General features: G+C 40.9%; 1 protein-coding gene across 2 annotated transcripts in view; it reads left to right on the top strand.

Moving 5' to 3' along the window:
* LOC308326916 (androgen receptor-like) overlaps positions 1–17,625 on the top strand; it is a 31,466-nt gene extending 13,841 nt beyond the window's left edge. The window contains exons 2-9 of one of the 2 annotated variants that reach the window (XR_013965142.1): positions 1,034–1,182; positions 2,816–2,932; positions 7,643–7,921; positions 9,643–9,787; positions 11,531–11,661; positions 13,391–13,542; positions 13,649–14,935; positions 14,973–17,625. Coding sequence is in view for 1 of the 2 variants with exons in the window: in XM_080779991.1 (XP_080636117.1) it covers positions 1,034–1,182; positions 2,816–2,932; positions 7,643–7,921; positions 9,643–9,787; positions 11,531–11,661; positions 13,391–13,542; positions 13,649–13,807 (1,132 nt within the window). In the remaining variant the exon portion in view is untranslated. Of the gene's footprint in view, positions 1–1,033; positions 1,183–2,815; positions 2,933–7,642; positions 7,922–9,642; positions 9,788–11,530; positions 11,662–13,390; positions 13,543–13,648 lie in introns of both variants that reach the window. The other variant, XM_080779991.1, reaches the window with a different exon arrangement.
* Positions 17,626–17,903: the final 278 nt, after the last annotated feature.

Genomic DNA, 17,903 nt, shown 5'->3' with positions numbered 1-17,903 from the left:
TCCTATTTTTTTTTTTTAAGATTTTTCGTTTTTTGGCTTTTCTGCCTTTATTGATAGATACAAGTTATAGATTGACAGGAAAGATGGAGAGAGAGACAGAGACACATGCAGCATAGGATCGTCATGAACGGGACTTGAACACGCGATGCGCGGTCAGGCCAGAGCCTATGGGCTCCATCTTGCGCCACCCTTATCCCTAAATGTATTTGCCGTTTTCTTTACTATTTTGAAAAACATTTTAAAATATTTCAACTAGCCGATCTACATCGAGACATTGTGAGCTTGTAGATCGTGCTATTTGAACTATTTTAAAAGGGTTTTTAAACTTTTTTTTTTTTTTAAGGTTTTTTTTTAAATAGTAAAAAAATGGCAAATTAGTTTAGGGATAAGGATTAAAGGGTGGAGCAAGATATAGCCCTAAATGTGGCATTCGCCTGGACCACTAGGCTTGCAGATCTGCCACGTTTTTGTGACACTGTACAACGAAGTATAACATACAGTAGGGCATTAATTTGTGGAATAACACATATAGGCCTATACACAGATATAAAATATGAATGGGGCTCAGGTGGCAGGTGAGCCAGTATGACACAACAGCTGGGACAGCACACAGAAATGTGCGTGGGGGGGGGGGAGGAATTCATTGGCATAGCCGCATAACGACTACATTTGTGGGTAAAAAAAAGCGCCTAAGATATGGAGTTACAAGTTCGACAGCATCAAATTATTGTTTGTCATAATGTTTGGAGTAGAGAAAAAAGGGATTCTTCATCAGGCATGCCTGATGAGGGTCTGAACGACCGAAACGTTGCTCATTAAATCAAAGTGAGGACAGCTGTGCGGAATCCCTTTTTTTCTCTTTACTTCTCCAATTCCAGTTATCCGACGCACCTGTCCGCTGTATAGGTGTGCATATTATGGACGTTCTTTTCTTCCTCGTCATATGTTTGGAAAATGTCCATTATCCTCTGTATACTGTACTTTTTGATTATATACAGTAAATGTATGTTTTTTGTATGTTGTTTGCCTTTAGATTTGACAGCAGAGAGCACATGTTCCCCATGGAGTTCTTCTTCCCGCCACAAAGAACTTGCCTGATCTGTGCAGACGAGGCGTCTGGCTGTCATTATGGCGCGCTCACCTGTGGCAGCTGCAAAGTTTTCTTCAAGAGAGCAGCAGAAGGTAATGTTTAAATTGCTCCATTTGGAATCTGAGTGCATCGATCAACCCTTATTAACCCATTCTGACCTGAGATCAGATTCATACGAGGTTTCCACTGGGACACACACTGGTCTGATGAACCTATTCTGACCTGAGATCAGATTCTAAAAATGTCAGTCGTTCTTTGATTTTTCAAAAATAGCAGACCTACAAGCTCGTAGCGCGCCACTCGGTGGCGCGCTACGAGCTTGTAGTCAAGAACTTGTAGTCAAGAACCCGCCCCCCCCCCCCCCCATACATATACGGTATATATTCAAAGATTTGCACAAATCGTGATTTTGCAAGCTCACAGCACGTCACTTCGTGCAGCGCTATGAGCTTGTAGATCTGCTGTTTTTGAATAGCCAAAGTATGAAATATGGTTAAACCGATTGTGACCCTAATATTAACTAGTTTGGGGACTGGGGCTGGGGGACCCCCTGGTACCCCCTTCAAGGACCCCTGGGGGTCCCCAGACGCCACTTAGAGAACCAATGTTCTAATCTAAAACGACACGGATGCTTTCTCTGTGTAATTTTTGATTTTAACTATGAAGATTGTAACTATAAAGCACGAACCAACTGAGGGAAATGCACGATTTCATAGTAAATGTGGTCGCATTTACTATGAAATCGTGCATTTCCCTCAGTTGCCTCGGGACATCACGTGATGTTATCAATATTTATCCGTATATGGAGATCCCTGATGTCATCAATATTGGCCAGCAACTCTACATCTGACCTCAAACCTCAAACCCATTGATCTCCATATATGGAGCTGACCTGTTCTGACATTCCACATGTTGATCCTTCACCATCCATTCTTCCTCTTCGATGTCTCCCTTTTTGACTGATACCTGTCCATTTAACTCTAGCCGGGCCCGCCCCAAAGTTATTTAATGCAGCCGCACCCCCGGGCAGCCGGCGAAAACTAGAGTTCTCAACGGGCCAGAGAATTAAGGCCCTATACCTGTGCACTTATCAAACTCTGTACACTCAAGACACTGCCCCCACTGCCACCCATACGTAGATCTCCATACTGTATATGGAGCTGACCTGTTTTGACATTCCATTATGTTGACCTCACCTCATCAAACCCTGTACACTCAAGACACGCTCCATATATGGCCAGTACATAATTCATTCCATATGTTGATCTGACCACCCCCCAGCCGTATTACTGGTACAGTGGCTGTCAGTATTTGGCCTTACTTGTTGTAAATGGGTGCAAAGTATGCCTGTATTTTTTTGAGTTATTATGGGGAGCACGCTGCAGCTGTAACTCATGCTGCATGCACAAAAAACAAATCCAAACACCACCACAGGGACTGAACAGCAGTTTGTTTCGTTTAACTCGTTCTCATGAGTAATTAAATAGAAAGCGTCAAATGATGAAATGAATGACTTGCTACAGAGTCAGCTCATTCAAAATGTGACCATAGAGGTGAGTGCAAAAGTGCAAAAAATAATGATTTCCTATGAATTGGATACCACATTGTATACTCCGATTACCTGGAAATGTCTAATGTTGTCTTGTTGTTACAATCCAAAATAATTCCCATTATGAAATTGAATATTTAGTTGTTACAGATAACGTTTGTTTTTCATCTTTCTAGGCAAACAGAAATATCTGTGCGCAAGCAGAAATGACTGTACTATTGACAAACTACGGAGGAAGAACTGTCCCTCATGCCGGCTGAAGAAGTGTTTTGAGGCTGGAATGACTCTTGGAGGTATGATGGTTGAATATATGGAGGTTTTAGTCACTGTAGTCACTAGTATATATACATTTTGGCTCCTTCCCATGTACCGTCCTTACTTCCATTTACATTTTCCACCTATATTAAACCTACCTAATGCGGTGGGTGGCCGTTACCATTTTCGGTTACATTTCCCATAGTTCTTTTGTTTAGCGTGACCGTATAGATTTGGGCAACACACGTGACGTGACGGTCATGTGGGTTTCCTTTTTAAATCTTCTGCGCCAATAAAACAAAAACAAGAACTGAAAAAGGGAATGCAACTTTCAGAAAACCATGCAGGACTGACTAATGCACCGTTTTGCTTTGGTCTGCACTCGCAGGACAAACCTGCATTACAGTACATTGCGTATTCCCATTCCTTGGGATTGTCTCCTTGGGATGCAATTCTATTTTACTGTATGCATAACATAATATAACGTATGTGTACTTTGACAAAACACAGCACAGTACATACTGTACAGTACTGTATGACCGAAACACATACACCACCCAGCAGAAGTAAACTCTCAAAAAAGGAGACTATGAGCCATCCTTCCAAGTGCTTGATATAACACTTTTGAGCCTGGTGGCTTCAATTGGTGCATCATCACAATAGGGGATGTTACTGATAATCAAGCCCCTGACTGGGGCTGCCATGCAATTTAGACCTGTTCCATTCACTTCTCCTTCACTCTCACCGGTCCCTGCTCGTCATATTATAGGCTGCGGGATTGACGTGATGTGGTGAACTAATTTCTGTCTCGAGTTCAATTTTCGCTCTCTTCCATTTTCTCTTTCTTGTTTGGCGGTGAAAATTGTACAGAGGGAGCACAAAGATGACATGAGATGTGAATTAAAGCTGCAGAAATGCTGGTAATTTTGCCACCAGCAACTGACAAGCCCACGGGGGGAAGAATACAATGTAATGCTCTGATTGTCAGTAAAAAGGCACACCTGGTTCCTGTTGTGGCACCAAAAAAAAGGGTCATCTTTCACTCAAGTTGTCATCACGGACATGTAAAACACTTACATTTATTTGTCCCTTTAGATTTCCACTAAAACGGAAAACTTTTAATAATGCAATATTGAAATTACACAAATTGACTATTACTCTATACTACTAATTTGAAGACCTTGAAAATGCCAGAAAGACTCTTTGAAATATCTTTGTTATAATTTCCACACACATTTAAGATTGAAGGGAAAGGTGAATAATTGCTTGCGGGTTCTCAGTTGGAACACCACATTCCCTGTTACCCTTGAAATTACATGCAGAACTGTAATAGTGTTGTACATTTCACAGAGACAAGATGGCAATCTTCCTTTGAAAAGCCACCATGAGGAGAGAATTGTAAATGTTGTTGTTAAAATCGATTCAGTCTGAAGAGGTGGGCTTTCAGACTACGCCGGAAGATTGGGAGAGAGTCTGCACTAGTTCTAGTGCAGACACTGCCTTGGCTGGTAATGCAGTCTGGCAGTGTGCCGCGGGTTCGACTCCCGATCCTGACGGTCTTTACTGCGTGTCACCCCCCCCCCCCATCTCTCTCTCCCCCTTTCCTGTCAGCCCACCTTGTATCTATCCCTCTACAAAAATAATAAAATAGAGGCGAAAGTCTCAAAAAACAAAGACAAGACAGGCAGGTAAACTTTAGTAGTCTAGTGACTAGACTACTAAAGTAGACTCTAGTCAGTGCATGTAATTGCTGTTATGTTGTTGTTCATGTCATCCTTAAACATAGCTGGTTAAATATTAATCTTCTCCATACTCTGCCTATGGTTTCTGGTAATAGACCACTTATTTTGTTTTTTGGCAAAAATCTAATTTAGTTGGAAATGTAGGCATGGTGCTGACCCTGATGGCCTGATCAAGAGCGCAACATCCAATTATACTCAGTACATGGTAAATGGTGCATTTATATAGCGCTTTACAAAGATTGTGCATTACATTCACCCATTCACACACACATTCACACACCGATGATGACAGAGGAAACCATGCAAGGCACCAACCTTATATGCACATCAGGAGCAATTAGGGGTTCGGAGTCTTGCTCAAGGACACTTCGACACAAACTCAGGGGGAGCCCGGGATCGGAATAGGAAACTAGGGACCTTCTGGTTCCCAACCCCCAACTCTACCCCTGAGCCATTGCCGCCCCACTCAATTTGAAATTGCGTGTCGTTGAGGGACCTCTATAGAGTGCATTTCCAAAACGGCATTCACTTCTGCCCATAGGGCGCAAACGCAAACAGTCGAGCACCGTGGCGTCTTGGCGTACAAACTAAATTTTCCCTTACATCTCTGCGCACGTTCTAGTTCTTCAGTTGTGAACCAGCCATTCTGACAGCAGTTGCATTAGCATATGGTTGCTTTATAATTATGTTGGTTATAACTTATAAATAAATGGTTTCACAATAATACAGTTCGACCTTTAATCACAACTTGCAACACTGGAGACAGAGGTTGCTTCCTGGAGACTGGCTATAGTCCACACAGTTATAACTGAGGCTTTGTCTAGCTAAAACACGCATCATGCTAGTAGTGAGAGTGAACCATTTAAAATAATAATAACTTTGCCCAGCAAAGGAGACATAGATCTAAACCATTTCTGGTGTTAGTCAAATTAGATCCTAAAATGCATGTCTGAAGTAATCAGAAATATCTCACGCACCATTGTGGAAATTCTACCACAGTTCATTTCCCAAAGCATTTTGAACATTTTAACCGTGTATGTTTAATAAATACTTTTCTTCACTGAGCTACATTTGTGCACCAGAGAACTTTAAACGATGGTTTGGGGGATGGCTTCCTCTATTTACACTGGCATCAACTCAAAGCGAGGTTCATGTCGAGGTTAGCTCAACCTGAACTATTGTCAAAGTCCTGTACAAAGATCAGATACCGCAGATAATATTTCTTATCGTCCTAGAGAAGGAATTTTTAATTGACAACAAAATCCATGTTTGCTGTAGGATCGTAAATGTAAATTATATTCTTGGAAATGATACTGCTATTAAATCTTCAACTTGTTTTCCTCCTTGTTCTTTTGGAATCGAGAGGGAATGAGAAATGCGATCGCGCACGCACGCACGCACACACACGCGCACACGCACGGACGCACGCACGCACGCACACACAGCTACTGTACTAGTATTTTGGTCCAGGATAAACTGTAATGTATACATAAGTCTTATAAGAGCATTATACATTAATTATGTTTAATGTAATACTTATACATTTAGCTGAGAATCAAAGTAAGTGACACGTTGCATTTTGTATTTTTTTCATTCCTTCAGTACATTGTCACAGTATTGCATTTCTCTGTCACTCACATTCCCATAACTCTACTGCTCATGAAAGAAAATAAATGTGATGTGGTTGAGATTGAGAACGTGATTATTGTAATCATTGAAGGACCACTTTTCAACCTATCTTCATATAATAGGTCCTCACTAATAATCATGATAAAATGGCACAATTTCTTTCTACTCAGTCTGTGTCTCATGAGAAGAGAGACAGTTCAGAAACCCGTCCACCATTGACATCATCGATGGGGAATCCAAGCTAATAGAAACGGCAGGCTTTCTAGTCTTGACAAGTTGCAACGCGAAAATGGAAGCCATCGTTCTCACGATAATACAAATCTAAATATGTATGTAAAATGTAAAATATCTGTTTAAAAATAAATCTGCCTAACGACGTCACTGGTGGACAGGTTTTTGAACTGCCCACAGCCCTCTTATGAGACACAGACTGAGTAGAAAAAGAGTGTGCCATTTTATCATGATCATTAGTGAGGACCTATTATATGAAGATAGGTTGAAAAGTGATAAAGTGGTCCTATAACAGGGTATAATTGGTAGACTGCCACATGTCAGACTCATGGTCAGAATGAGCAGAACAAATTAAGTTTGTAAGGGCATGTTAAGTGAATCATCCGTGGTAAATTTGCCAAAGGTGGTAATTAAAACAAACTAATTTAGTAGTGTAAAGAAAGACTCATCTGTTCAAGAGTTCTTTCTCTTAATAGAATATGAATAGATATTTTTCAAGGCATTCATTGCCTAGGATTTGTATTATTGGAACATGAGATTACTTGAACAGATATAGAAATTCACCTACATGAATTCTACGTCACAGAATATCAGCTATTTTAATTAAAGTAATTCTTGATTTATGTACTTATATTTTTGTGTTAGGCCATGATGGACACTATAGTTAAATTGACACTGAAATTGACATGATACTTACATATTGATAATTGATATCTATGATAATTGTTGTTTATTTTCAAATTAACAAATAAATGCTGACATGATACTGACCATAAATAATACTAATACTGATCATACTGACATGATGCCGACCATGAAACTGATTATTACGATGTAAGACTTTTCTCAATAGTATAAGTGGTTATTACATTATGTTGCAAGGCTTTGTGAGCCTGTAGATCGTCTGTAAAATGTAAACAAACAATATCTATAACATAAAGCAATTTGGGGATGTTTATGTGAATTATGTGGCCAATGTTGACAATGGACAATGACGTGGTAAAGTGGTCATTTCATAGGCTACATGATCACAGTTTTGCAAAGAGACCCTTACTACCCATTATTTTACATCAAGTCCACTCGGTTATATATAGTTTCCAATTGAATTACTTTTTCTTTGTTCTTTCTTTTTACCCGTCTTTAAAGCACGTAAATTAAAGAAGATAGGACAACTGAAACACGCGGAGGAGGATGCACCGAGCCATGACTCTCCAGAGGCCGTCCAGGGCATCTCTCCTCGGTCTAGGTTACACTTCCAGTCCCAGCTGGTGTTCCTCAACATCTTGGAGTCCATCGAGCCCGAGGTGGTGAATGCAGGACACGACTATGGCCAACCGGACTCGGCTGCAGTTCTGCTCACCAGCCTCAATGAACTCGGAGAGAGACAGCTGGTCAAGGTGGTGAAGTGGGCCAAAGGCCTGCCAGGTAAGACCATTCAACTCATTCACTAAAACTGTTCCAAGAAAGGCAGTGCAGCCATGTGTGTATAAGAGGTATCTTGTTTTTGTCTGAACGTCACGCAAAACGCGCGCCTGGGTCAATCACCCACGCCCGCCCCATTTAACCCATTTTGACCTGAGATCAGATAAAAAAAATGTCTTTTCTGAAAAAGCTATATATGTTTCTGTGTCAGTCGTTCTTCGATTTTTCAAAAATAGCAGACCTACAAGCTCGTAGCGCGCCACTCGTTGGCGCGCTATGAGCTTGTAGATCTGCTATTTTTCAATAGCTAAAGCATAGCGCAAGGCCGCAATCGACTCCCTCACGCGATGAATCAGCTCGCTGAACAATAATAAAAGTAAATAGCCAACTCTCACATGTAATGACAATAATAAGTTAGTTTACCAAGTCCAACTTCACGAGGATATTATATATTGCCCTTTTTCTACTGTACAATTGCTCACTCACCTTTAGAGAAGTAAAAAAAAAAATGGGAATCTGTCCTTCGGATGAACATATACTGTAACAATCAGGACCATACTGTAACCAAACTGTATTGCAGACCAATACAATACATTTGAAATGAATTTGCAATGACTTAAACGTGATCAAACAACATAATCGATTCAATTGAACAACCACTACACTACACTATATTTCAATATACAAATGTTATTGTTTAAACTCAGATTTGTAAGTGCCGCAATGCAAAGTTCATTTAAATGTTTCCAATGAGGATAGTCCCCAAAAAGTAATCCAAAAGCAATCGAACCAAAAGGCAATGCATTGCTCAAAAAGGGGGGAAAACTATATTACTCACCTCACCCAACCCTCAAGTCAGGAGGCCACAGCAGGTTCCCCTCTGTCCAAAAGCTCTGAATGGATTGGAGTGGGACATTTGGTATAGTATTTTTTTATTGCTGTAAAATATTGTCTATATACATTAATGAATCCCCTTGCTGACCGTCAGCATTGAGCAATTTATTTATAGGGGTTTATATCTGACCATACCATTAACATCCTACTGTATATAAGGCAATATTTTCTAATTTTCATTATGCTTTATGTAGCATGTGATATGTCAAACTAGGGGGTTGTCATACTTCTGAATCCATTTCGAGCTTTAGTTTTGCACAAAAAACACTCCTTGAGCTAAAAACGGCCATAGCCACTTTTTTGTGCAAAACTAATGGACTTGGAATGGATTCAGAATCATGAAAACCCCCTAGTTTGACATGTTTTGCCTTGTATAGGAGGTTAATGGTACAGTATGGTCACACTGTATACAAAAATCTCAATGCTGACAGCCGGTCAGCAAGTGTATGTATATAGACAATATTTTAGGCCAATAAAAAAGACTATATACCAAATTTTGCACTTCAAACAAAAGAAGCCTATTGACAAACCCTCAGAAAGTCGGAAAGGTTCCTTGGCCAAACTCTTCTTCTTCGCCACTACTCTGTGGTTTATCAATTTCTGATTCCCAATACTAGTTTTGGGCCTTAAAAGAGTCTTTTTTCTTTTTACAAACCACCACCAAAAACTCTTTTTGATACCTAAAATGTCCATTTCACTTATACAGTGTAAGTGCAGTGATTGCTCATGCTATGTAACCTTCATTCTGTGTCTCTCTCAATGCTGTGGTCAGGTTTCAGAGACCTCATGCTATGTAACCTTCATTCTGTGTCTCTCAATGCTGTGGTCAGGTTTCAGAGACCTCCACGTGGACGACCAGATGACAGTCATTCAACATGCATGGATGGGGGTGATGGTGTTTGCTTTGGGATGGAGGTCCTATAAGAACGTCAACGGCAGAATGCTTTACTTCGCACCCGATCTGGTCTTCAATGAGTATGTGGAGCTGTGACCCAAATCCATCTATCCGTTCTAAATCAGTGGTCCTTAACCCATTTAGACAGTTCTCTGAAATATCTATGTTTCTATGTCAGTGGTTCTCAACCCTTTTCATGTCAAGGACATTTTCACGATTTTTCATAAATAGCAGACCTACAAGGTCTGCTATTTATAGCGCGGCACTCTGTGAGCTTGTAGATCTGCTATTTTTCAATAGCTAAAGTATACCATAATGCTTATAACACCAAAAGGGATTCGCGCCCAAAATGGGTTAAACTGAGGTCTGAGGACCCCCAGGGGTCCTTGGGGAGGTTATTACAGGGGCTCCAGCTACATTTGTGATAGTTACTGTAGTACAAAATGTGTGTACAGTGTACGAAATATCCCTTTTGTACACAACAATTTGTAACTCTGAGAATGTACAAATTGTGAGCATGGGGGAGGATGTGGGCATCGAGGGCATTTTCCGGGAAATACATTCTAGCTCCTCCTGGTAATTACTCCATTTGTACATTCTGTTGGTTGGCTGTGGCCTAATGCATGACAAACCGAGGGTCCTTTTAATTAAAATGTTTGAGAACCACTGCTCTAAATCTGTTCTAGCCAACAGACCATCATCTCCATTATGTTATGACAACCTACAGCAAGCAAGCGTTTGGCCGCCCGTCATGCATACACATAATGCAGAAAAACAACTGTGCCACTTCGTATCTGCCTTTATTTCACGCACGCACGAATGCACGCACGCACGAATGCACGCACGCACACAGACACACAGACACACACAGCTAAAAACGGCCATAGCAACTGACCTCATCACATTTGTGATAACGGCTATGGCCGTTTTAGCCCAAAACTAATGCTTGGAATGGATTCAGAATCATGAAAACCCCCTAGTTTGACATGTTACAAGCTACTTAAAGAATGCTACGCACGCACGCACACACACACACACACACACACACACACAGCTAAAAACGGCCAGACACACATACACGCACGCGCGCGCAACACATGCAAATCCATTTCACAAACTAAATGCTTGCAGCAGGTTTCTCAGAACCATAATGAATGTCCTGGTCAGATGTTCTATTGTCACTGGTTTTTATTGTGGGGAAGATTAGTTTTTGAGAATTGAATGCCCTAATGTTGCAGGTGAGTGGAAAATGATATGTCGATCAGATCTTGTATAGTATTACTTAAGTGGTATCTTTGGTGAAGCCTCTGAGGCTGTTTAAAACAGGATCATTTTCGGGAAGACGTTTTAGCAGAGCGCGCACACCCTGCATGCTTTCTCTGGTATGCTGTAGTATCAACCTTTTCTGTATTATGCAGTACATGAAAGCCAAATGAAAACGAATTCAGGGGAAAAATGATTAATGCTTTTCAGGGCAGTCCATATCCTGGCTGGAAGCGTATAAAGATATGGCTTGATTGTCAAAATCATATAATGTGTAATGGATCAGTGACTGAAATGTTGTAATGTGAATCAGACCTGGCTGATTCACATGAATACCGAGGCCGCCCCGGCTAGTTTAAAGTTCTTTAAAGTCGCCATCGTCACAACTTGGATCTGACCCTTGGCCCCGCCGGTCTACTTTCTAACATCCAACAATCCAACTAAGTGTCCAATCTACTGTATATAAGCAGCATATTGCTCCCTCGTCCCTCTCTAATTTGCTCCATTCTCATTACATTTGGGTCTCACCTCCTCGACCTTCTCACGTCTTTCCTCCGCAGGCATCGCATGCACATCTCCAGCATGTATGAGCACTGCATACGGATGAGACATTTCTCCCAGGAGTTGGTCCTCCTACAGATCACCCACGAAGAGTTCCTCTGCATGAAGGCCTTGCTCCTCTTCAGCATTAGTAAGTGTAGCTGTCATTATTTTGTCAAAGAGAATTAACAATGCTCGATTACTACAAACTCAATCGATTATCGATTATTCCCAACTGTGAAAATGAATAGTGTCGAGGGACCGGGTTTTAGTAACGTTGTGTTGAATGTGGATGTGTTGTAATTTTGCCTTTGATGCAGCTGTCATGAAATATATAGTATTTTTCTTATTTTCTTTAAAGTAAGTACCGGTACTGTACATTCAGCGGCCTTGTGGTTGGACTGTTCGCACTGAGATTGGGAGGTCTGAGTCTGCTTCCTTGGCTGTGTCATACCAAAAACTATCAAACATGGGACTCAATGCCTCCCTGCTTGGCACTCAGCATCAATGGTTGTATTGTCCCTGCGACATACTAGCGTCATGTCCAGGGCTGTGCTTGTACATCAAGCCGCCTCACGCTATAGAAACAGGAGATAGGCTCCTGCCCTATTGGGCAAAATGACTCTGTAACGCTGAGTTACTGCTAACAAATATTTAGCACACCTGGATGAAGGAAACCAAGCTCCACCTATTTGAAAAAGGGATGGACTTTTTGCGGGCCCTGCGAAGCCAACCCGAACCTGGCAGAGCACACTTTTCTATTTAGTTCTATCCTATTTTAGGTAGCATTATAGTTTTTGTATGCACTTTGTAGTGTACTTGTTCTTTTGTGTAACGTTAGATGTCCAACTCAGTGTCGTATAGCCATGCCCGCATCTCTGGGGCGTGGCTTCCGAGGGTGTTCTGTGTAAGGGGCATGTGGCGATTATTATGATCGGCAGATCTGCTCAGGGTCACCGCACTCGCATGCCACGCTGTCCGCCAGGCCCCACATAAGACTTTTATAAAGCGACCAACCCCAGTTCGTAGATGGTTTAGTGGCATTGCCGGCGTGGTACAGTAGGTTCAGCCTCCTGGACTATCGCGCCATCTCCCATCGTCCCAGAATGTAGATATAGATGCGGGAGGGCCCGTCTGTCTCTCACTCCTGCTTCCAACCATGCATCTCTGGAGAGGTCCTCAAAAAGTGGAATTGAGCATCTCTTGTGCTGCCTTGTTGTAGGGGTTTGCGGGACTTGAGTCAACACAAATGAACAGTACATACAATACATACAGTACAGTACTGTATGTACCTGGGCTGTTCCTGCGAGGACTGGCAAGAGCGACACAGGGGGTAGGCTTCAGGCATCCGGTTGTAATTCGGAGGGCCTTGTTTGTTGATAGCAACGTCGACCTTGTTCGCATGAGGGCTTTCTGCTCCAAAGTCAAAGTCATACGATTTGTCACACACGTAACCGCAGTGATATTTTGTTCTCCGCATTTGACCCATCTCTTGGTGCGCTGAGCTGCAGCCAAGGAGCGGTGAGCTGCAGCCGTGCCGCGGTGCGCTCGGGAATCATTTGATTCAGTAGATTTGACCCCCCAATCCAATCCATTGATTAGTGAGTGCCAAGCAGGGAGGCATTGGGTCCCATTTTTACAGTCTTTGGTATGACCCGGGCCGGGGATCGAACCCCGACCTCCCAGTTTCAGGGCGGACACTCTAACCACAAGGCCACTGTCTGCTCCAGACTGGGGGCGCAGTATTCAGCGGTATATACTGTTGTTTTTCAGTCTCTTTGAAATGTCTTGGTGGTGCCACAAATTTCCCCTGCATTCAACCAATAAGAAAAATCGATCGAATGCACTTGTAAGTCAGCAAAGATTTCTGTTCTCAACAGTTCCAGTCGAGGGTCTGAAGAGTCAAAAGTACTTTGACGAATTACGTCTCACCTACATCAACGAACTCGATCGCCTCATCCACTACGGAAGGAAGTCCAATTGCTCCCAGAGATTTTATCAACTCACTCGGCTCATGGACTCCCTTCAACCGGTGGGTTTGCCCTGTTGAGGCTCATTTCATGTACTTCTCAGTTCTCACGTAGAAGAAACTTTTACAGTTACAATATTGTCACATTCATGTCTCTCTTCCGTTACAGATCATAAGGAAACTCCAGCAGTTCACTTTCGACCTTTTCGTACAAGCCCAGTCTCTCCCCACGAAGGTCAGCTTTCCCGAGATGATTGGAGAGATTATCTCAGTACACGTACCAAAGATCCTGGCTGGCTTGGCTAAACCAATTCTGTTTCACAAGTAGAAGCGTAATAAGTAACTGAAGCTCGCTCCCTCTATAAACTACGATTAAGGCTTTATACTGTTTCTGTAAAGCTTTATACTGTTTTTGTAAACTACATTTTGACCTAATTGCACTTACCGCTATTTTGTAACCATGATTATTTCATTGCTTGAGTTTTCCCTTTAAGACATGATAGAGGCTGTTTTCAGAACATGGTTTAAGCATTTGTCTCAAGAGCGACTGTGTAACGTGGCAAGTTGCCAACTTGTCACTGTCAGTTGTCTCTTCCCAGCTCCCAGGTGTACTAAAGCAGATGTGAGGTCTGAAATTGAAAGTCTGTTACTAACAGAAGGTTGGTAATGGTGACACTAATCTCTATTCACTTGCTTCTATTGCTGGAACTAAAGAAAATTGCACTTGTAGAAAAGAAGCGGTGTTGAAAGTACTTTTACGTGTAGCACCATTTAGCATTTTGTCACTGACTTTACGATACATATATGCTTGCTTAAACTTCTACTGACTGCATACTACACAAGTTGTACTTTTACTCTACAGAATTAATACATTGTACTGAAACACATGGAATGTACTGGAACATTCACATGCTTTGTCTGCAGTACTTTAGCTGCAGTACAATGCAAATGTCTTTAAAATACACAGCATGCTTATCGTTACTCTGCACTTTTAGTCACCATCTTGGTAGTATACGTGTAGAGATATCTTTTAGGTGTTGTTATCAGTAAAAAAAACAAAACAAAAAAAACGATTTTTTTAAAATATTATTGAATGCTATTTATTGATCGAGTTGGAGACGCATGTACAGTGCCGTTTTGTAAGCTTTGATGTTTTTACTACTTCTGATCTTCTAAACCTCAGATTCAGATGGCCTGGCCTCTCTAGGACATTGCTCTGATGTCTTCAGTTAATCCTCAGATTCAGATGTCCTGGTCTCTCTAGGACATTGCTCTGATGTCTTCAGTTAATCCTCAGATTCAGATGTCCTGGTCTCTCTAGGACATTGCTCTGATGTCTTCAGTTAATCCTCAGATTCAGATGTCCTGGCCTCTCTAGGACATTGCTCTGATGTCTTCAGTTAAACCTCAGATTCAGATGTCCTGGTCTCTCTAGGACATTGCTCTGATGTCTTCAGTTATGTCTCTGTTCCAGTTTGAAATAGGGTCAGGAGTTGCTGGAATCGTCAAAACGTCTGTTCTTGCCAATTATATCCACCACTAATTATTGTGTGATTCATAGACCAATTTTAGTTTCCACCATGGAATCTTTTAGCGTTAGTATTCCAAATCAATCTATTACATTTTTTTTTTTTTAGATAATGATGCTAGAGTGTCAGAAAACACACAACAATAAACTGTTTTTTTGCAACAATGTTTCAAAGTTCCAATTTTAAGAGATGTTAAAGTTAACATCTGGCTTATTCTGCATCCTCCTATATTGTCTCAATCATGTGATTATGATTAATCCTAGAGCTTAAAAAAGAAGATTTCTTTTTGAAGGTGCATGCTTCACATGTTTGTAAAATTTAATTTCAATCTTTTTACAAATAATTGTAAATCACGTTGTCTGGATTGGTTGCTGTTAATACGGCATGTAATATATCCATTCCTTGTGCTACAATTGTTTGAGAAAACCATGTCTTGTGATGCGTAATAGCTTATTAGTGTAAGTGTACAATACATGATTAACTATGGTACTTCTTGTAAGTAAACTTTTACATATGTTTTTATACGTTTTATTGAGAAACTTCAGCTGCCTGCACTAATTTTTTTAACAGTCTTCTAACCAAAATGTGTCTTTTTATACAACATTTGCTTTTTTTTTATAAAGGAGGGGTTGGAAGGGGAGCAGCTATTTTAAGACAGGTAACATACAGTATGCCAGTACCTCATCACAATGATTAATGACACTAGTGTATACCATTTACATGAATGTAATTGTAATGTAATTAATCTATTGTTTTGGAAAGGCTGGATTAGCCATGCCAACTAGAACCGAATACAATCTGATAAACAAGGTTACATTATTAGTCCACAAAAACTAAAGTTTTAGTTCTGTCTTTCGTTAAATCTAGATTATTTTGCTATACCATTTTAAACAATGACTATGGTGCCTGAAAATGTATCAGATTCTTTATTTTAAGTAAACATTTGTTCATTCAGTCACTGTTTTTGCTTTTTAATTCATTGTGTGTGTTTTTTTTTTTTTAGAGGTGCTTTTTTTTCTGGCATTTCAGCATTATTAAACGGGGTTACAAAGGGTAACAAGAAAGCCAAAATGTGAACACGTGACAGACAAGCATTTTAAGAACCGTATAACCCACTGAGCCATGATGTCCCTGAAAGCTAAAAGATACTTAACATAGCTACAGTGTAAACCAGGGGTGCCCAAAGGTATAGATGGTGATCACAAAGGCTGTGCAGGTAGACCACATGACATGCCCCTAAAATATATATACCGTCCGTAATCCATTGATTGATATAAAAAGGGCCTGTCAGCTCAAACAACACAAGTGTTGCACACACAAACGTCAGAAGCGTTTACAAAGTTATATACAAGAAAACTATACCAATTCCATTTCTCCTCTCTTATTTCCTGTTCCAAGTGTGTCTTATCTTATGTAACTATTTCCAGCAAAAGGGATAATAATTATTTCGGTCAGTAGATCTTTGTTGAGCTGGTCATTTTGAAAGTATATAGCTCTCAAGTCACCCCTGGTGTAAACTGTATACAGACAACATGGAATAGCTGGTATGCAGCTGAACATATTAGGCTGGTTCTTTTGTATGTGACGCAGTAACTACTGTATGTATATCAATTAGGTGAATGTTCATTTATAGGTGTCTAAACACTTGACTTTGGAAGTCCTTTCTTGTATGGATTTAGTACCTTTTTTGTGATCCAAGTGTTTTTCAATTATTGGGTGTAAAGCTGCATCACCTTTTGAAGGCCATTAAAGCAGTGGATTAAACATGTGTCTGAAAACGACCAATATTTAGAACTGTTGGATTTTTGACGGGAAACCCCTTTTGGTGTTTTAAATATTATGTTGTAATTTAGCTATTGAAAAATAGCAGACCTACAAGCTCATAGCGCGCCACTCGGTGGCTTGTATAGGTCTGCTATTTTTGAAAAATCGTTAAAATGTGCCTCAAATCTTTCCGAAAATTGTCATGATTTAGAAAACGTTTTTTATTTTATTTTTTATTTCGACGTCAGGCCTGAATGGGTTAATAATAGTTTTTAGCCTTTGGATCAAACTCAAGAACAAAGTACATCAAAGTATGTCCTGCGGGTCAAATGAGATTTGAAACAAAATGTAGGATGTGCAGAATGTGGATAATTACATCATAATGAAACTAGAAACATGTCCTCCTCAAAACAGATGTTTAAACTCTTGACCTAACATCAAACAACAGCCGGGGAGACAGTCACCCAAAATTGGACAGGACATGTGATGTCATGCCGTACTTTAAATTTGTGTTCAGCAATGTCCGTGTTGTTCACCTATGTGTTCATGTGGGGCAGCGGTGGCCGAACGGTTTGCGGAGCGGTCTTGATATCGGAAGGTCGCTAGTTCGTATCCCCGGACCGGCACGTTAAAATTACCACCGCTGAAGTGCCCTTGGACAAGGCATTGAACCCCTACCATGAAATGTTCTATGAGCAGGGCCTGGCTGTAAACAAGTTCTTGAGTTTAGTCCAGTTACCCTGGGTAAACATAGTACCTTTCCTTTCCACCTATGTATGACACGAGTATGACTATTAGTACCAGTAGGGGCGCTGTTGTGCCAAACAGAGAGAGAGAGAGAGATAGTGCTGTACTGTTGCCTGCTAATGAGAGAGAGAGGGGGGGGGGGGGGGGGGAGAGGGGAGTTGCACCACTCAGTTCACACAGGTGTGGTTTTTTTTGCTATTCATTTGGTCATTAAGGTCGATGCGATGTTTCCGGCAGAGCAGCTGCTCTCATTCTGTGGACCTTAATGACCAAATGAATAGAGAGAAAAAAACACAAATAAAAAGTACGGCATGACATCACGTATTTCAGACTTTCATATTTCATACATGAATGTCAAGTACTGGTGTTGTTGTTTTGTCCTGT

Source organism: Protomyctophum bolini, assembly GCF_963924005.1.
Source record: "Protomyctophum bolini genome assembly, chromosome: 13".
In the NCBI taxonomy this organism is placed as follows: Eukaryota; Metazoa; Chordata; class Actinopteri; order Myctophiformes; family Myctophidae; genus Protomyctophum; species Protomyctophum bolini.
This window is presented reverse-complemented; position numbering and strand designations above follow the sequence as displayed.